At 27.4% G+C, this 19,526-nt stretch overlaps 1 protein-coding gene and 1 pseudogene across 1 annotated transcript; one reads left to right on the plus strand and one right to left on the minus strand.

Annotated features, from left to right (window-relative positions):
- The first annotated feature begins 2,472 nt into the window (after nucleotides 1-2,472).
- On the plus strand, nucleotides 2,473-5,284 carry LOC107632563 (endoglucanase 8-like). The gene is made up of 6 exons (XM_016336231.3): nucleotides 2,473-3,102; nucleotides 3,185-3,277; nucleotides 3,356-3,508; nucleotides 3,588-3,681; nucleotides 3,763-3,932; nucleotides 4,835-5,284. The coding sequence occupies exons 1-6, from the start codon at nucleotides 2,473-2,475 to the stop codon at nucleotides 5,171-5,173; spliced, it is 1,479 nt and encodes a 492-aa protein (XP_016191717.1). The 3' UTR covers nucleotides 5,174-5,284.
- Nucleotides 5,285-11,452: 6,168 nt separating this feature from the next.
- LOC148569894 (uncharacterized) lies at nucleotides 11,453-13,769 on the minus strand (annotated as a pseudogene).
- Between the last annotated feature and the right edge of the window lie 5,757 nt (nucleotides 13,770-19,526).

Below are 19,526 nucleotides of genomic sequence, written 5' to 3' on the forward strand. Positions count from 1 at the left end.
AGTATCAATAATTATTAGCGTAGGTACCTTTGAAATATACGAAAAATATCTATTTAATTTATATTATTATTATTATTATTATTATTATTATTATTTAAGATTATTTTTATTAATTTATTTAATTTATATAAAAATGATTAAGAGTCTTAACTTATTTTTTAATTATTTCTTAATTGATAAAATTTTGTATTTTTATATTTTTAATATTTTAAATAATACATATATATATATATTAAAATTTTTACTCATAAGTATTAGGAGGATAAATTATTAGACCTTCTAATAATCTAATTATTATTCATATTTTATTATTCTATATTATATTTTTTTGTCTAAATATTGTTCAATAATTACTAAAAAATATAAATTTATGTTACATATTCATGTATGATAAATAAAAATTAACATATTACAATGCAACAGTATAATTATAAACAAAATGTCTAAAATAGAGATATTATAAAGTAAATAAGATAGATATCTATATATATATATTATTATTTCTTTAAATGGATAAATATAAAAAAATTAATTCGAAATCACGATCGACTTAAATTCTTTTTCAACCCTATTTATTATTATTATATTATTCAAAATCTCAATTCTCATTATTCAATTTTCATTATATTTCGATTAGATTTTCTTCTTAATTATTTTATATATCCACTTTTTACATTAATTTCTTCTCAACTAACATCAAATTCCATAATAATTACTAATTGATCTAGTTTATATTGACTTTTTTTATTTTTGCTTCCTTTTCACCGTTTGAAATTTTTCTTCTTTACTCAAATTATTTTCATAGTACTGTTTCAACATCAATTCTCTTTCCTTTATTATGTATATTCATCCACCAATATTTATTTTAAAATCAACTATTTTAAAAATTAAACACTCATCATATAATATGTTATATTATCATATTTCACACCTAATCTTATTCATATAATTATATTATATCTTATTATATTTTTCTTAATTGTTTTTTCTATAAAAAAATCTAATTTATTATTTTTTTTATTACATATCCAAGAATAAGGATTGATTTTTCCTTTAAAGGATATATAGAAAGAAACTAATTCAAAAACATGAATCAAATAAAATGTATGTGCAATATCACCAAGTTTAGACCTATTTTTTTCTAGTCAAACATTCATATCGACAATTTGATTCCTATTATATATATATTGGTTACATCTCTTAATTAATATTTTTTCTTATAATTGAAATCTTTAATTGGTTACATTCTCATTTTTCTAATTTTATTTTATGATTGATTATGTGTAGGAGAAAAGTGATTCAAATATTCACACGAGAGCGCACCTCAACATCAAATTCTTACTCAATTTACATATTCAAATATCTATACTCATGATTGATTTATTCAAACTATATTTATGTAGTATATTTTTTAATTGATTTTTTTATAAATAAAATCTTTAATTTATAATATTCTAATTTTTAAATTATATCAAACAAATTGATTATATTAAAACTTTTCAATTATATATCATAAATTATTATTTCTTTAAATAGATGTATAGAGATAACTGATGTTATTTAAGACTCTTTTTAATTCTACCTATTAAATTCTTTATATCTAATATTAATACTCTATTATATCCTAGTTATTTCCATAATTGATTCTTTTTTATGAATAAAATCTCTAATTTATTATTTTTTTATTTTATATCATGTGATTAATTTTTTTTAAATAAAATAATATATTAAATCTCATTATGGATAATTTTGATTTTTTATTAATTTATTATATTTAAATTATATCACCTAATTATTTTTTTAATTTAAGTATTAACAAATCTAATTATTTAATACATAATTTTTTTCTAAAAATAACATCTATATTAGAATTATTGATTAATGAAAATATAAAATAAATCATAATAATTACCAAAATTGTCTATTTTAGTCATGATTTAATTATTAAAAATATATATTAAAAACTTATTTTATATATTTGTGTGAAAATGATTTAATCATAGATGAGAATTGACATTTAGTCGTTAAATCATATGTTAATATAATAGCGATATAAATTAGGACGATTAGAAGAATTATTGACAACTAATATTATTTTAATTATTAAATGTTATTTAATTTTAATTTTTATGTATAATTAAATAAAAAAATTAAAAAAATTTAAAAAAAGAAATATATATACTAGTAGTAGAATCCGCCATATGAGTGTGTTTGACGCCATATTCGTGGTAAGATAATATAATGATTAGTGTCCGTATTAATGCTTTATTTGGAACAAACATTATTAGTTCACTAACTTGATACGCATGCGCCGCGTTTTTATGTGTGTAACTTCTTTCTCTTGCGTATAAATAATCCTTGCTTAGCTTCTTAAGGGAACCATAACAATTAAATTTCTTATCCTATTCATTATATATATTTGAAGAATACGAGTAATAGCAGAAATTAAACTTGAATCTGGGAGATCAGAGAATGGATTTGATTATGATAGTGGTTGGTGCATTAATATTATTAACGGTGACAGAGAGAAGCAGGGGTCACGATTATGGAGATGCATTATCAAAGAGTATATTGTTCTTTGAAGCTCAGAGGTCAGGGAAGTTGCCACCAACACAGAGGGTTACTTGGAGGAAGGATTCCGCCGTCCACGACGGCGATCAATTTCAGGAAGGCGTGTCCCACTTGTACCGCAAACTTGACTTGGTTGGCGGTTACTACGACGCCGGCGACAACGTGAAGTTCAACTTTCCAATGGCATTCTCAACAAGCATGCTAGCATGGAGTGTGATACAGTTCGGGAGTTCCATGGGAGCAGAACGAAAGCACGCTTTAGAGGCTATTCGTTGGGGCACGGAGTACCTGATGAAAGCAACTAGCGTTCCTGGCTATGTGGTTGTACAGGTTGGTGATCCCTACAGTGACCACAATTGTTGGCAGAGGCCTGAAGACATGGACACTTCTAGAACCTTCTATGCGGTTAGCAAGGAGTGCCCTGGTTCTGAGGTTTCGGCGGAGATTGCAGCTGCGCTTGCAGCTTCTTCCATTGTCTTTAAACGATATCAACTTGCTTATTCTGCTAGGCTTCTCCGAAGAGCTAGAATGGTATTTAATTTGAACATCAATTATTCCAATATAATGTATAGCTGATTTTTGTTATTCTTTGTCTTATTAATTTGCAATTTAGGTGTTTGAGTTTGCAGATAAGTACAGAGGATCTTACAATGACGGCCTTGGACACTGGGTATGCCCATTCTATTGTGATTATAGTGGCTACCAGGTGTGTAATTTTCCATATTATGACAGTATATTATTCAAGCTTCATTTATATTCATTATGGTATTTGAAATCTATACAGGATGAATTGGTGTGGGGAGCAGCATGGTTGTTCAAGGCTACTAAAAACTCTTATTACCGGAAATACATTGACGAAAACATTCACAATCTCAAAACCTTCGCTGAATTTGGATGGGACTCCAAGGATGCTGGCATCAATGTGCTTCTTTCTACGGTACTGCAATATATAATTAATCTTCCTTTAATTATTCTGAATATTATTTAATTAATATGTTTTTGTTTATTAACCACAGCTTATGATTAGTAATAGTAGTAACTCTAATGCGGACAACTTTATCTGTTCTGTGCTACCTGAATCGCCTTCCCTATCAGTTTCATACTCTCCAGGTACTCAAATTAATTAATAAACCAAGTAATATATATTGTGGGTTAATTAAGTTAATTAATATATGGCGTTTATGAGAGTAGGAGGGCTTATGTTCAAGCAAGGAGGGAGTAACTTGCAGCATGCAACGGCATTTTCATTTCTTTTCCTGGTTTATGCTGACTATTTGAACAAAGTTAATAGACACGTTGACTGTGGGGGTAAAGCTTCTGCAATATCCCCAACGCGACTTATACAATTTGCCAGAAGCCAGGTATACTTAATTAATTGCATAAATTTATCATATTAAATTAATACTAGTTAAAAAAAACAGTCTTTCACTATTATTAGCTATTTTTTATGAAAATGATAAAAGGTCAGAAAAATTTATTATTTTTTATTAATGATTAATTAATAATGTTTAAAAATATAGAATAAAAAATATTATTTAAATTACTAGATTAAAAAAATTAAAATAATAATAAAAAACAATAAATTCTATTAGTTTTTGAACTTATTTCATTCTTTTTTCTTCATTTGTTCTACAATAACTGTAGTAAAAAAAAATTATGCAGATTAAAAACATAAAAGTAAATATTTAAGTAATAGTAAAAAAGTATCACAAAATTATTTTTACATAAAAAGACAGATTTCAATTAATAAAATTAATTATATATTTATTTAATTTTTAAAAAGTATATTATTATTAGAAGTAATTTTGATTAAAAGAATTACTATTACCTAAATACTAGAAATGTGATAAATATTTTAAAATTTAAGAAACATGTAAAACATACAAGTATTAATAGCACAAAGAGAAGAGAGAGTTAATATACTACTCCAAAAATATTATTTGCACATCAAAATTAATTATTATATATTTATATATAAATATATATAATTTAACTCATCTTTAATGTGTATTTTTTATATTAGTAATTGAGTTTAGTAGCTGATTTTAATATTTACTTAGCATGATTGATACTACTCATCATTCTATTTCTTTTTTTTATTCTACTTTTTTTTAGATAAATTTTGATTAATGTATCAAAAAGCAATAACATTATAGGAGTTTGTAAGAATTCAATTTTTGACGAACTAAACAACCCTAACAAAGGGGGGAAAAAAAGAAGATATTGCTAATAAGTTGAAGTGATGGTGGAAATGCACATGTAGGTGGATTACATATTAGGAAGCAACCCATTGAAGATGTCATACATGGTAGGGTACGGAGAAAAGTATCCAAAAAGAATACATCACCGTGCATCTTCATTACCTTCCATAGATATGCAGCGTGGCCACATCGATTGCAAAGGAGGATCCTCTTATTTTCAAAGCCAAAACCCTAATCCCAATGTCCTTCTTGGAGCTCTAGTTGGGGGACCTGATATCAATGATCAATATGCTGATTCTCGATCCGATTTTGTGCACTCAGAACCTACAACCTATATAAATGCACCTTTTGTTGGTGCTTTGGCATATTTCAAATCACATCCATCCTCAAAACCAAATTAAATTATTACCTATAAGCATACATAGGATTATTGTATTCAGAATGTAAATGTAACTAGCTACAATTATGGCAGATTGTATATAGCACTTCTGCCAATAGAAACTAGAAAGTCATGGATTGTATATGGCAGATTGTATTAATTATTGTAGGAATAATTTTCTCAATCAAAGATTTACTTAATCTTTAAAGGGGAGTGCTAGAGGGCAGTACTTTTGTTAAATTTTGGTCCGCATTTAACTATCAAAAGAAAATTGAATGATTCTACATCATTAGATGCAATCTCACATTATTAAAAAAATTATTGATGGCTAATTAATGACTAAAAACCATAAAATCTGCTGGCCCCTAGACTTTCTTATCTTTAAGTAGCGCTCACAAAATATTTTTTCTTTTTCACATAAATAAATCTCAGTTTCAACAAATAAATTTCTTGAGATAAAAATACAAGAAAAATAATTATATATATATATATAACGATCGAACACTACAACAAATTCGGCAGATAGCGGCAGAAATTTTGCGGCGGTTTTACAAAATCGCCGCCAAATGACATATTGCGGCGCATATCGCGGCGGTTAGAGACGAGGCTGCAATGAGGATTGTATTTAACAGCGGTTTTTCTTGAACCGCCGCCAAATGACATATTGCGGCGCATATCATGGCGGTTAGCGGCGATGCTTCAATCAGGATTGTATTTGGCGGCGGTTTGCTATCTGTAACGTCAAGTGACTCGTCATGTTACATTTTGCGGCGTTTTTTATTCCAACCGCCGCAAAATGCGTATAACGACATATTTCATTGGTTTCCTTTAAGGGAGACACTCCGATAAAGATGCTTAAAACGTCTTTTTTTAAAGATATTTGTTATTAACTAACATTTAATACATATAATTGATTAAACTATATTATTTTAATTTTAAAAATCTTAAATTCTAACCCTATAACGATACAAAAAAAGTAAAAAAATATTAAAATTTAGGAATATTATATATATATATATATATATATATATATATAAAAGAATATTTTAGTCATTTTTTATAATAGAAATATTGTAATTATTTTTAATAAAAAAATAAATTTAGACCGGTTTAAGGTATAATTTATTGATTTTTTGGCCAAATCAATTTATCTGATCTAATTTTGATAAAAATGACATAGTTTAATCAATTATATGTATTGAATTTTAATTACTTAAAAACATCTTTAAAAAAAGACGTTTTAAGCGTCTTTATTTAAGTGGCTCCCTTCCTTTAATAACAACCATCTGGATATAATCTAGTTAATTTAAGACTACTATTTTAGCCTACATATGATTTAATTATTGTTACTTAATTTCGTAACACTTTTTTTAGATCCGTTTTACGTAAAAAATTTTACAAATTAAATAAGCTATATATGTTAACTCATGTTTTAAATTATAAATAAGCTAATTTAAAAAATTAAATCATTAATTTTTTATATAATCAAATAAACATAATTAAGCATACTATTACAATTACAATAATACGAATATATTTATTTTATTGGATTGAATTAAATTTTTATTTTAAAGTATGTCTATTTAAATTTTAAATAAAAATTTATAATGTTAAATTTTAAATTATTTAAATAAAATTAAATTAAATAGAAGAATAAAATCATACCAATACAATTCATTTTGTAATAAATTATATCGATTTTGGATATAGTTATGTGATTTTTTTCATAAATAGAATCTAGTGAATTTTAGATAACTTTAAACATATTTCTGATGTTGTGTTCAATTTTTTAAATGAGCTTGATCTGGAGCGAAATTTAAGATAAGAAAATTAAAAAAAGAAATTCTTTTATTTCAATTTAATTTTCTGATACAATAGTTAAAAAAATTATTCTACTTCTTTTATTAACATTGAAATTTCTCAAAAAAATTTAAAAAAATTTTATTCATTAAAATTAAAAAACAAAGTAGCTACAAAATTTAGAGATTTTTATACTTCTTAATTCCAAAATCCTAATGCATAAGGTTAATAAAATAAAATGGGCCAATCATAATTGGGTTTAAAATAATAAAAGTAAAATAGAATAAAATAAATATAAAATAAGTCCTAAAATAAATACTAATAAAATAATGCCTATTTGATTCAACTTAACTAATTAGAGCTTTCAATGCAATTTGAAAAGAGTAATATTATGTAGCTAAAATATTATAGACAATAAATAAAAATACATGATCAATAACATTTACACTTATAAAAGAGTGTGAATCACTCTCCTAACTTAACTATCTTCTCTCATTTAATTACATTTACACCAAAAGTCAATTCCAAATTTTATATGAATCAAATCTCAAAAAACTCTCTTTCATTATTATATTCATAATTCTATAATTTTTTCTCAAATAAAAATTTTAAATACTTATATTTTTAATTCTAAGAAAAAATCTCAAATCATCTTAATACATTTTATAAAAAATAAAAATATTTTAAATTTAATTAGTCTCTATTTATTAAAAATAAAAAAAGTCTAAAATGATTAATTTTTTACCTATAAAATAAAATAATAAATAATAAATTAGCACCAATTCATTAATTATAGATATTACGTGTTTAAAATTATAGATATTATACATATAAATTATGGATGTTAAATTAAAAAATTTTAACAACTTTTATTATACAACTCATATTTTACATATAGATTATTATAAAATAAAAAATAAAATATAAAATATAAACAAAAATTAAGAAATAAATTATTAAAAAAAAATATTAACTCAGCATATTAAAATTAATAAATAGACATACATATGAATATTAAATAAAAATATTAAAATAATTAAAATTATGATCCATTAGTGCATATATGAGATAATTAATTTGAAAAATACATAATAAGACACGTATATTAAAATTCAGTATGATAATTATAAAAATTTATTAATTATAGACATTATATATATATATATGAAATTATGAATGTTATGAGTACGAAATTATGAATGTTATTAATATAAAATTATAGATGTTATGTGTATGAAATTATGAATATTATGAATAAATTTGTCAATTGAATAAATAAATTTAAGTATTTAGCATTCTTTTCTTAAACTTAAATATGATAAAATTTAAAAATATTTGTGTTAAAAAATAGGATAAATCATTATTCTACTTTGAAAAACATAAAACAAATTTCTAAATTATCAATAACGGTGATTTAAAAAATTATAGGATAATTTACATGTATAATGTCTTTAAAAAAATATTAAAATAATTTAAAAATATAATTTATTGATACATATATGAAATAATTTAAAATTAAATTAATTTATTACTATACCTCATTAGAATTAGTGTAATTTTTTATATTCTCATAAATTAATTGACTGTGAACGATATTATTGGGTGAGTTTGAAATCAAACTAAAAAAAACTTCAATAAAAAAGATCAATTAGCATGCATATGTTTATCCGACACATGTAACATCCTCCATTCTAAAGCCCATTTCATTATCTCTCCACGAATTGATGCATCAAGCTTTTTTATTTCTGCATCAGGCTTCCAACTGCATAATAATCGTGGTTTTTGCTCCTGAATGTTGATGTTTTTAATTGTGCTTCAACTATACTAAAGTTGTGATTTTTGTCTCTAACCTAGATGACCTTTACGTTATTTCGACAGCCTCCAATGATAATGAGATGAATGAATAAATTAGTGGTTATATGAAATTTTTGTCTTATATGAATCAATTACAATTAACGTCACTTAAAGAATATTATTATTTTAGTTCCTTATTATTAGTCTTTATTGTAATCGTAAATATGAATATTAAATTGTAAAAGAGAATATTAATATATGATTCGGTTGATACTTAATAGTTAGGATATGTTATTATAATTAATATAATTAATATACGGAGCCACTAAAAGTGTAATAAGTAGAGTGATAAGAGAGTTAAATAAAATAAAAAATTAAAATATAATTAAGTTATATAAATAAAGTCAATTTTAAAAAGTTTTGGTTAGTTATGTCTAGGGTTAGAAGTAAGTCAAGTAAGCTCACGAGTCAGCTTGAGTTCGGCTCGTTATTAACTCAATAAGTTGAGCTTGCGAGCTAATGAGTCGAATTTGAGGCTGGAATTGAGCTCATAAATTAAATGAGTCGAACTTGAGTTTGGATAAGCTCAACTCATTAGTTCATGAGTTGGCTCGATTATATATATATATATATATATATATATATATATATATATATATATATATATATATATATAAAATAGTAATGTATAATTTTACATATATTAATATTCTTCTTTAAAATTTTATAATTATTTTTTATATGATTTTGATGTAGGATATAAATAAAAATTTTATAATTAATAGATACACAATATATAAAAATTATTTTTTAATATATATAATTTATAATTTATTAATATAAAATTATAGATTATGTTCCTATTATTTAAGCCAACTCGTGAGCTCGAGTCGGCTCATGAGCTTTCGGTGAGTCAATCTTGAACTTAAGAAATAGGCTCGATTGTTAATGAGAAATAGGCTCGATTGTTAATGAGTTGAGCCGTGAGTCAAGCTCAATTTTTGAGTCGAGCTTGAGCTTGGTCTAACTCGACTCAGTTCAACTCACTTCCAACCCTAATTATGGCTGAAATATTTTAGTTCCCAAACTTTTTCCATTTGAAAATAGTAAGACATTTGGCTTTCCATAATCATTTACCAATCTCTTACTAATTCTTGATGCATATCTTGAACAAATAATTTAGCCATGTTTGTAAAATCTTCTTTTATTCCCTTAGATGTTGTTTTTGTAATTGGACCAATTAGCTATGACAATTTTTAATTTGTCCCAAGAAATTTGTATCATTTTTTTATTTCTGAAAAAGATTCTTCCTCGAATTTGTATCCTGATTAAAAGGAGATAAGTTAGAAACATTAAAAGTAGTTAACACATTATACTCACATGGGAGGTCAATCTTATAAGCATTGTCATTGATCATTTCTAACACCTGAAATGGACCATCATCCCTTGTTTCTAATTTATATTTTCTTTGAGTAGAAAATATCTCCTTCCTCAAATGAACCCAAATCCAATCATTAGGTTCAAATACAAGTTGTTATTAATCTTTATTCATCCTTTGAGCTGTCAACTAGTTTTTCTTTTCAATCAACTCGCGTGCTTTCAAATGCATTGTTTTAACTTTTTCAACTTTACCTTCTCCATCCAAGCTAACAAAATCACTCAAAGACAAAGGTAATAAGTCCAAAATAGTTAAAGGATATGCAAGTTCAAAAAAAAATTCATAAAAGAATGAATTGTTCTATTATAAGCAAATTCAATAAAAAATAAGCAATATTTCCAAGTTTCAGATTCTTACCAACAACAGCATGTAATAAGGTCCCTAATGTTTTATTTACTAGTTTAGTTTGACCATCATTTTGAAGATGACAAGTAGTAGAACAATTTGGTTCCCAATTTATTTCACAACACTCTTCAAAAATGATTCAAAAATTTTACATCATAATAAAAAATAATAGTTTGAAAAATACCATACAATCACACAACCTCTCTGAAGAACAAATCAACAATATTTGTTGCATCATCAATTTTATGACATGCAATTAAAGGAACCGTTTTACTAAATCTGTCTACCACCACAAAAAATATTATCTCTATTTTTTTTAGTTCTAGACAAACCAAGAATAAAATCTATAGAAATATCAACCTACGGATGCATAGGAACAGGTAAGGGAGTATACAAAATAAACTATGTGGTAAAGATTTAGATTTAGCCTATTTTCATACAATACATTTAGCACAAAATTTTTTAACATTTCTATGCATGTGTAGCCAGTAAAAATATTCAGATAACACATACAAAGTCTTACGCATACTAAAATGACACAACAAATTCCATTATGTGATTCTATAACAAGTAAGTCCCTAATAGAACAAACAAGTACACAAATTCTATTACTATGAAATAGAAAACCTTCATGTCTATAAAATTAAATGTGTTAAATACACCATCTTCACAAGAGATATAAATAGCAAAAAAGTCAGAATCAATTGCATACAATTATTTAAAAACTCAAATCCTAACAACTTAAAAAGATAGTAATCAAAGCATATTTTCTAGATAAAACATAGCAACTACATTCTCTTTACCTTGTTTAAAGGCAATCACATATGTAAAGGTCTCAATAAATCTCACCTATTTAACATGTCTTTTATCAAGTTCACTTTGTCCTTTCAAGTGCTTCAATGATTCATAATCCATGTGAATCAATCACGAACTCTTTAGGTAGTAGGTAATGTTACCAAACCTCCAATGCTGGAACCAAGGTTTACAATTTTTTTGTCATAAGTTGAATATTTGCGTTGAGCTAAGTTCAACCTTTTATTAAAGTATGCAATGGCCCACTTTTTCTACATCAAAATAATACCTATACCAATTCTAGAAGCATCGAATTCGATCTCAAAGGCTTATCAAAATTAGGTAAAACAAAACTAGGGACATAACACAAAAAATCTTTTAAGATATGAAATACAATTTTTTGTTCTTTTTTCCATTTAAACCCAACATCTTTTTTGATAACTTCTGTTAGAGGTGTAACAATGGTAGAATTTTTTTTTACAAATATCCTGTAAAATCTAGCTAAACCATGAAAACTTCTTACCTCAAAATATTTTTTAGGCGTTGGCAATTCTCGAATAGTCTTCACATTTTTCTTATCAACCTCAATTCCACTCGCACTCACAACAAAAACCAAAAAGCACAACTCTATCAATACAAAATGTGCACTTTTTAAGATTGGCATATAAATGCTCTTTTCGAAGCACTACCAAAATAGCTAAAATATGTAACAAGTGATCATCCAAATAAGTGTTATATATGTGAATATTATCGAAATAAATAATAACAAATTCATTCAAAAAATCTCGCAAAACATAGTTCATTAGATGCATAAAAGTACTAGGTGCATTAGTTAATCTAAAAGGCATTACTAACCACCCATATAATCCATGTTTGTTTTAGATGCAGTCTTCCATTTATCCCCTGGTTACATTCTAATTTGATGATACCTACTTTTTAAATCAAATTTTTAATGAATATGCATGTACCATATAATTCATCAAGCATGTCATCTAACCTAGATATAGGATAACGATACTTTACCATAATCTTATTGACTGTACGACAATCTACCCACATCTGCCAAATACCATGAACCAACAAAACTGGTACATCACATGGGCTCATACTGTTTCGGATATGACCTTTGGCTAGTAATTCTTTCATTTGCCTTTGAAGCTCCTTTGTTTTCTCAGAGTTACTCCTATAGGTTGGTCTATTAAAAATACTAACTCTAGAAATAAAATCAATTTGGTGCTCAATCTCTCGTAATAGAGGCAAATCACTTGGCACGTCAGTAGGAAAGACATCTATAAAGAAACTATTTAACAATTTTAGGTTAAGTTTAATGTTAGATAATAAAGTGGCTCGAAACCGAACTAAAATTATAGTGTCTTTGCCTACTAAAGCACTCTTTAAACCACTCTCTTTTGCAAAGAAATATAATTTTTTCTCAATTCTCATTTTTTTGTATGCGCATTATTCTCATGGCATGCACTCGTCTTTCCTTTCACTCACCTTTGGACCTTTTGCTAAATACTTTTCACTCAAGGTCCTTTTTTTCTCAGAATTTTCTTTTACCTCATATCCTATTTTTTTTCTTGGTAATCTTGTTGAAGCTTCAATTGTTCAAGGTAAAGCTCCTTAGGTAATAATGGAGCAGTGATCTTACAACCATTAAAATCTAAAGAAAACAGATTCGTGTAACCATCATGGAATGCTTGACGGGTCGAATAGGCAAAGTTTCTCTAATAATAAATGACAAGCTTACATTGGCACCACATCACACAATACCTCATCAACATACTTCCCCACAGAGAATGCATATGTCACCTGCTTGTCAACCTTTATCTCACCATTGTCATTCAACCACTACAATGTATATGGTTTAGGATGCCAAACACATGTCAAGTTCAATTTCTCCACCATAAGTGTACTGACCACATTAGTCCAACTCCCTCCATCAGTAATCAAACTACACACCTTTTTACCAACCAAACATCTAATGTGAAAAAATTTGGATGTTGCTGTAAGCTATCTTCTTTCACCTGCAAATTTATGGCATGCCTAACAACAAGAGATTCATCGTGAGCTGCATACTCAACATCACCATCAAAATAATTCTTTAAAGGTGGCATACTATCATAATCAGAGTTATTACCTTGATCAGAATCAGACACAATATCACCTCCTCTAATAATCATCATCTTCCTGTTTAGATAATCACTAGCATAATGATCCAAATCATGATACTTGAATATTTAATATCTCTATTCCTAGAGGTAGCAGATGAAGAAGAGTTAGAATTATCCTTCTTCTTTGTAGCATCAAACAACTTCTCCTTGGATTCTGCGCACTTAAGCTTTATTGTGTCATCACTATGAGACTCTGTGTGAACCCATTTTGGATGAGCATAAGACAATTCCTTTGGTGCTCTTCTTTGTTTTTGCATCTCCACCTTCAATGCCATACTGACTAAATCCTCCAACTCCACATAATGATGTAACTCCACCACATCAGCAATCGCTCTATTCAACTCACCAATAAATCATGCCATAGTAACCTCATTATCCTTTTTTATGTTGGCAATGATAATAACAATCGCCATTTTCTTATGGTAGTCTTCAACGGACTTGGAGCTTTGAGTCAACCTATGTAACTTCTGATGCACTTTCCCATAGTAGTACGAAGGAACAAATTTCTTCTTCATGAGGTGCTTCATATGATCCCAAGTCTCAATAGGGTGATCATCATTCCGCCGTCTTGTCTTCACTAGTTCATCCCACCAAAGCAAGGCATAATAAAAAAATGCAACTGCTCCCAAGCAAACCTTCTTTGCCTCTGAGTAATTATGACAAGCGAAAATTCTTTCCACCTTACGTTCCCACTCCAAATAAACTTTAGGATCATTTCTCCTTTTGAATGGTGATATTTGCATTTTAATGGCATTGATATTGCTATCGTGACTTTTGTATTGAGATGTTGTAATCCCATCAGAGTCCTCATTAGAATGTACATGATTCTGATGCTGATTCTTGAAAGTTCGTGTTTAGTACTCTTCGACAATGTCTGTATCACCTTCTGTCTCTATTCCTCCAATTCATTCAAGCGATTAATTAAGTGTTGAATAACCCTTTGCATTATCCCCATATCAACTAGAGTATCTTCTGGGTGGCCCGCTATAGCGATAAACCTGCAAACTGTTATAGGAAGGATCTCGCAATCACTTTTTCACGTGTTTTACTCAAGGATGGACACTCGTGTTTACTCTCAAAATTGACTTTTACCATCTATTGAACTCACCACTCTTGCCTTTTATCACTCTTGAATCTCTTTAATTATTGCATTTAAAAATCAAATAATCAAATAAAAATAATAAAAATTAGAGAAAATCTGACACAATGATAAAAGAAAATATGACTGAAATAAAAGACAAAATATACAGAATACAAAATGATAAAAATGATAATTTTTTTTCCTAAAGATTTTTTTTTCTAACGATAACACAAGTCACTTTTTTTTTATTGAATATTTTGTTTTTTTTTTTTCGGATAATACCTAAACGCTACTAGAAACAATAAGGAACAATAGGAAACAATAATAATGAAAAACAAGTAACAATAAGGAAGACACGAACTGATTGAATAATAATAATAATAATGAACTCCGCTAGGTAACCAATACCCAACCAGCCAATTATTAGCCAACTTTAATGGATTATTCAAAAAAAAGTCCAAGACACATCTCAAAATCCTATCTCAATGTAATCCTAATTTCACCTTTCACTTTCACACAATATTTAAAAAATAACAGCACGCTCATTCACCTTCCTCTCCTACTTACCATCAAGATGTCGCTGACTTCTATCACCGCAGCACTTCCGTTTTCCATCACCGTTGCGCCGCCGTTGCCATTTGCCTGTCATGAGGCCGGCGACGTTCCATGGCCAACAGAACATGAGTCCCTGCGCTGTTGCTTCCCTTCACATGCTTTGTTCTATGCGTCCTCCCAACGCTGGGTCGACCAAGCTACACGCGTACTCGCGACACCATGACGACCAACCCACTGCCGCCTCGACCCAGTTATTCCACGTGTCGTTGCTGCCGGTGCCTCAACGCGAGTTCTGAGCGACGTCCTTGCCCAGCATGGCCGCTGTTGCGCCTCAAACCAATGCCGATTGTCCCCCCTCCCGCATGTCTTCAACAGCCAAGCCCGACTTGGTCCGTCATTGCGCCACCACCCTCCCCACTGTGAGTCCCTCCCAATCTGTCAATTTATCAGCGTCGTCTTTGTTTTGGTTGGATGTTTCTTCTGAGTTATATGAATGTTTTTTTATTTTAGGTGGATGTTTCTTTGAGTTATATGGATGTTTCTTTATTTTGCGAGCAGTCTTGATGGAAGCGTTGTTCGCAGCTATCCGGCAGTCCAAAGAGGGGGTAAGTCGCGTTTCGGACGACGTTGGGGGATTTTCGGTCGTATATACCGGCAAAGATTTCGGCGGGGTGGATGCCGGCATCCGGCGAAGCGATCTAGTGATCTGAGGATAGGGTGGGTCGCGTTCGGGGGGTGATGATAGAAAACACGTCTGCATGAAAAGGAAGGGGAGAAGTGGTCAATTGGTAATTGTACGAGATGTCTCCGGTACGGATTGAAGGGTGGATCGGGAACCCGCGGGCAAGGCTGGAACCGGATTGCTTGACTGGAGCGATAGGGGGTGGTACCTGCAAAGACACTCCGACGCTCAAGTCAGAATGGATCTGAGAGGTGTGAGGTGTATGGAATGAATCATACCTGAAGGGACTTGGGTCCTCCTTTTATAGGTGATGGCCGTTATCTTATCTTATCTTGTTTGATTAAGATAAGAGAGATATTTGAATTCGAAAGTTGGTTAGGAGCTTTGAAAGGCCGGTTCTAGGCCTTCGAGTCGAAACGGGTTGTCCCCGGATAACCGGGTATGCGGGATCCGTGGGTCGGATCCGTAATAGTAATCCTGATTTTTCAAATTGTCATTAATTAGTGATTATTCAAATTTTATTTTCTAAAAAAATACAAATCAATAATTACAGTTGTTTAAAGTTGGTTGGTTAAAAGTTATTTACCTATATTTTTTCATACAATAAAGAGTAAACAAGGAATGACGTTACCACATGGGTTTTTTATGTTTTATTTTTTATTTTTTAAAAGTTTGCAAGAACACAGAAGACCCAAATAACAATGGCACAAATCGATTGAAGAATAATTTTTTTTTCTTTTGTTTTCTTATATTAGGGTAAAAGATGAATAAATATAGGTTAATAAGAATTAATTTGATACTTAAAACCTAATACCAATTGATATGGAATAGAATCTAGAATACGATGAAAAATCAAAGAAAGAAATTTTTTTAGCTCAATTTAATTTTCTGATGCAACCGTTTTTTACCTCTTTTATTCACATTCAAGTTTCTTAAAGAAAATCAATGAAATTTTCATTGATAAAAAATTAAGGAAAAAAATAGCTAGGAAATTTAGAGATTTTTATACTTCTTAGTTCCAAAATTCTATAAGTTCACTAAAATAAAATGGGCTAAATCATAATTGAGCCTAAAGTAATAAAAGCAAAATAGAATAAAATAAACATAAAATAAGTCTTAGAATAAATACTAATAAGGTGATGTCTATTTAATTCAACTCGACTAATTAGAGTCTTTAATGCAATTTGAAAATAGTAATACGTTTGGCTTTTTATAGTCATTGACTAGTGTCTTAACTAATTCTTGATGCATATTTTGAACAAATAATTTAGTCATGTTTGCAAAACTTTATTTTATTCTTTTAGACGTTATTCTTGTAATTGAACCAATTGAAATATAACAATTATTAATTTGTCCCACAAAACTTGTATCAGAACCGATTCTAGGTACATCTGAAATTAATATATTCAATTCTTTTCCTCTAAGATACATGCATAATTATCTTGTACTCACTTCATTTGAGATATGTTTTTGAATTAAATAGTCTAAAAATTATATATATTAATAAATAAAAGATTTATTTTATTTATATATGAAAAAGTTATTTATTTTCTATTTTTAACATAAAAACAAAGCTGATTCATATATATAGAGTATAAAATAAAACTTATTACAACAATAAAAATTTTTAAAATATATTATAAGGATGTGATGTTTAAAAATCATTATAAAAAATATGATATATATTACGTAGTGTTTAGTGTAGTGTTTAGTTTAACAACATAGATGTAAAGAACATTATTACACATCTTGGACATAGTCTATATTAAAAGTTAACAGTAGCAAGTGTCTTGTTTATTTTTTTCAGTGAATTATCTATCAATAATAAAAAATAGTACATAAATTTTTAAATTATTTTAATTTTAATTGATATAGTAATATTACATCAACTTTTGAATAATATTAATTTTAATTGGTGTACCGTAATATTGTATTATAATATAAAAGTTTATTTAAAAATAAAATATGTAATATATTTTTTATATTTATATTTTTTAATAAAAAAATTGATATTGCATAAAAAAAGAAAATGAAAAAAATGAATCACACCTATTTGTACATGTTATATATGTTACCTACTTTTAGTACATACTATATTATTATTTAATATATTTTATAAATAAAACCTTATACAGTGTAATAATATTCTTTATATTTTTTTGTATATGAAACAGTATGTCTTCTATTAGGATTTAAATTTTGTTTTTAAAAGTTCGAGAATAACTGATAAGAGTTAGGATTTGTAGTTGAAAATTAGGAATTAAGATTATAAATTTATAATTAAAAATCTACATGGAGCGAAAAAAATTCCAAAATCAGTGGACTAAGATAGAAATGGAATAAATTCAATTTGTGTTCAAAAATAGTCTAATCTAATCTAATAGATCAAAAAGAAGAATACAAAGGAGGTTTTAATCTGAACAAGAAATCATATCCATTAGTATAAGATCTCTGCAGGAATTTTCTTCCTTTTTTTTTTTATTTGTTTGCATTGCTTATTTTACACACTTTGAGCAACTAAACTAAGAGGGTCAAGATGAAGTAACTAACGTATGCATGAATACCAAAAATTGTTTTTTTTTTTTATGAAAAAATTTGAAATATTTTCTTGTGTCATGCATAAAAATTTGAGTCAAATAAAAAAAAACTTCTTACTAATAATTTCTAAATTTAGTTAAAATTGAATGTCAACATAATTTTCTCTTTTATTTAAAATAGTTTTAATTTTATTTAAGAACTAGAATAAAATTCTTTTCCAAAAAAAATATAAGTATCAAGTAAAATAATTAAATTTGTAGAAAGTTTGTAAAATTCACGTGAAAATTTTTTATAATTTAATTTACTCGCTATTAGCTTAATTTTCTTAAATACAGTGAAAAATATTAGATGAAAATTCAAAATATACATGTTATACCTTATAATTTATTTGTTAATTATTTTTTTATTAATATTATGTATTATGCATATGATTATTATTACATTATTAAAAAATAAAATATAATTTTAGTATACAAATAATATTTTTAATTAATTATATATTTAGTCAATCTAAATCTTTTTTAGATAAATATATAATATAATTCATTACCTCTATGAATATATAAATTATTGTAGGATATAATTTTTTTTTCAATAAAAGATTTCATCAATCTTTAAGTGGCACTGGTAATTTTTGTTGTTCTCATAAATAAATCTCAATTCCAACAAACAAGCTTCTTGAGTAAAAGTACGAGAAAATCCATATATGTAAATAGTGATTGAATTATATCTAGGTTTAATTATTTTGTTGGTCCTTATAGTTTTGTAAAATTTTTAATTAGGTCTTTATATTTTTTTTCTTTTAATTGGGTTCCTGTACCAAATTTTTTTTCAATTAGGTCTCTCTTGACAGTAATTGGCTTAATTGCATAGGGATCTAACTAAATAAAAAAAATTGGTGCAGAAACTCAAATAAAAGAAAAAAAGTGTAGGCACTCAACTAAAAAAAATTGGTGCAAGTACTCAATTAAAAAAAAAAGTATAGGGACCTAATTAAAAATTTCGCAAAACTACATGGACCAACAGAGTAATTAAACCTTTTTAACTAATCAAACTTAGAAAAAATTGGTGTTTAATATCTATGAATCACTTCATAATTTTAAAATTTTAAATATGAGTAACAACCTATCTAAATTCAGTTTAATTGATATATTCAATAAGGATGAAGCCAATATG

Source organism: Arachis ipaensis, chromosome B3 (genome assembly GCF_059453495.1).
Source record: "Arachis ipaensis isolate K30076 ecotype BB chromosome B3, ASM5945349v1, whole genome shotgun sequence".
In the NCBI taxonomy this organism is placed as follows: domain Eukaryota; kingdom Viridiplantae; phylum Streptophyta; class Magnoliopsida; order Fabales; family Fabaceae; genus Arachis; species Arachis ipaensis.

Excerpts from the sequence above, each read along its gene's own strand:
- LOC107632563 (XM_016336231.3), top strand. The coding sequence starts at position 2,473 with ATGGATTTGATTATGATAGTGGTTGGTGCATTAATATTATTAACGGTG. Across the intron at positions 3,103-3,184 it reads TTCTCCGAAGAGCTAGAATG|GTGTTTGAGTTTGCAGATAA; the intron begins GTATTTAATTTG and ends TTTGCAATTTAG. Across the intron at positions 3,278-3,355 it reads GTGATTATAGTGGCTACCAG|GATGAATTGGTGTGGGGAGC; the intron begins GTGTGTAATTTT and ends AAATCTATACAG.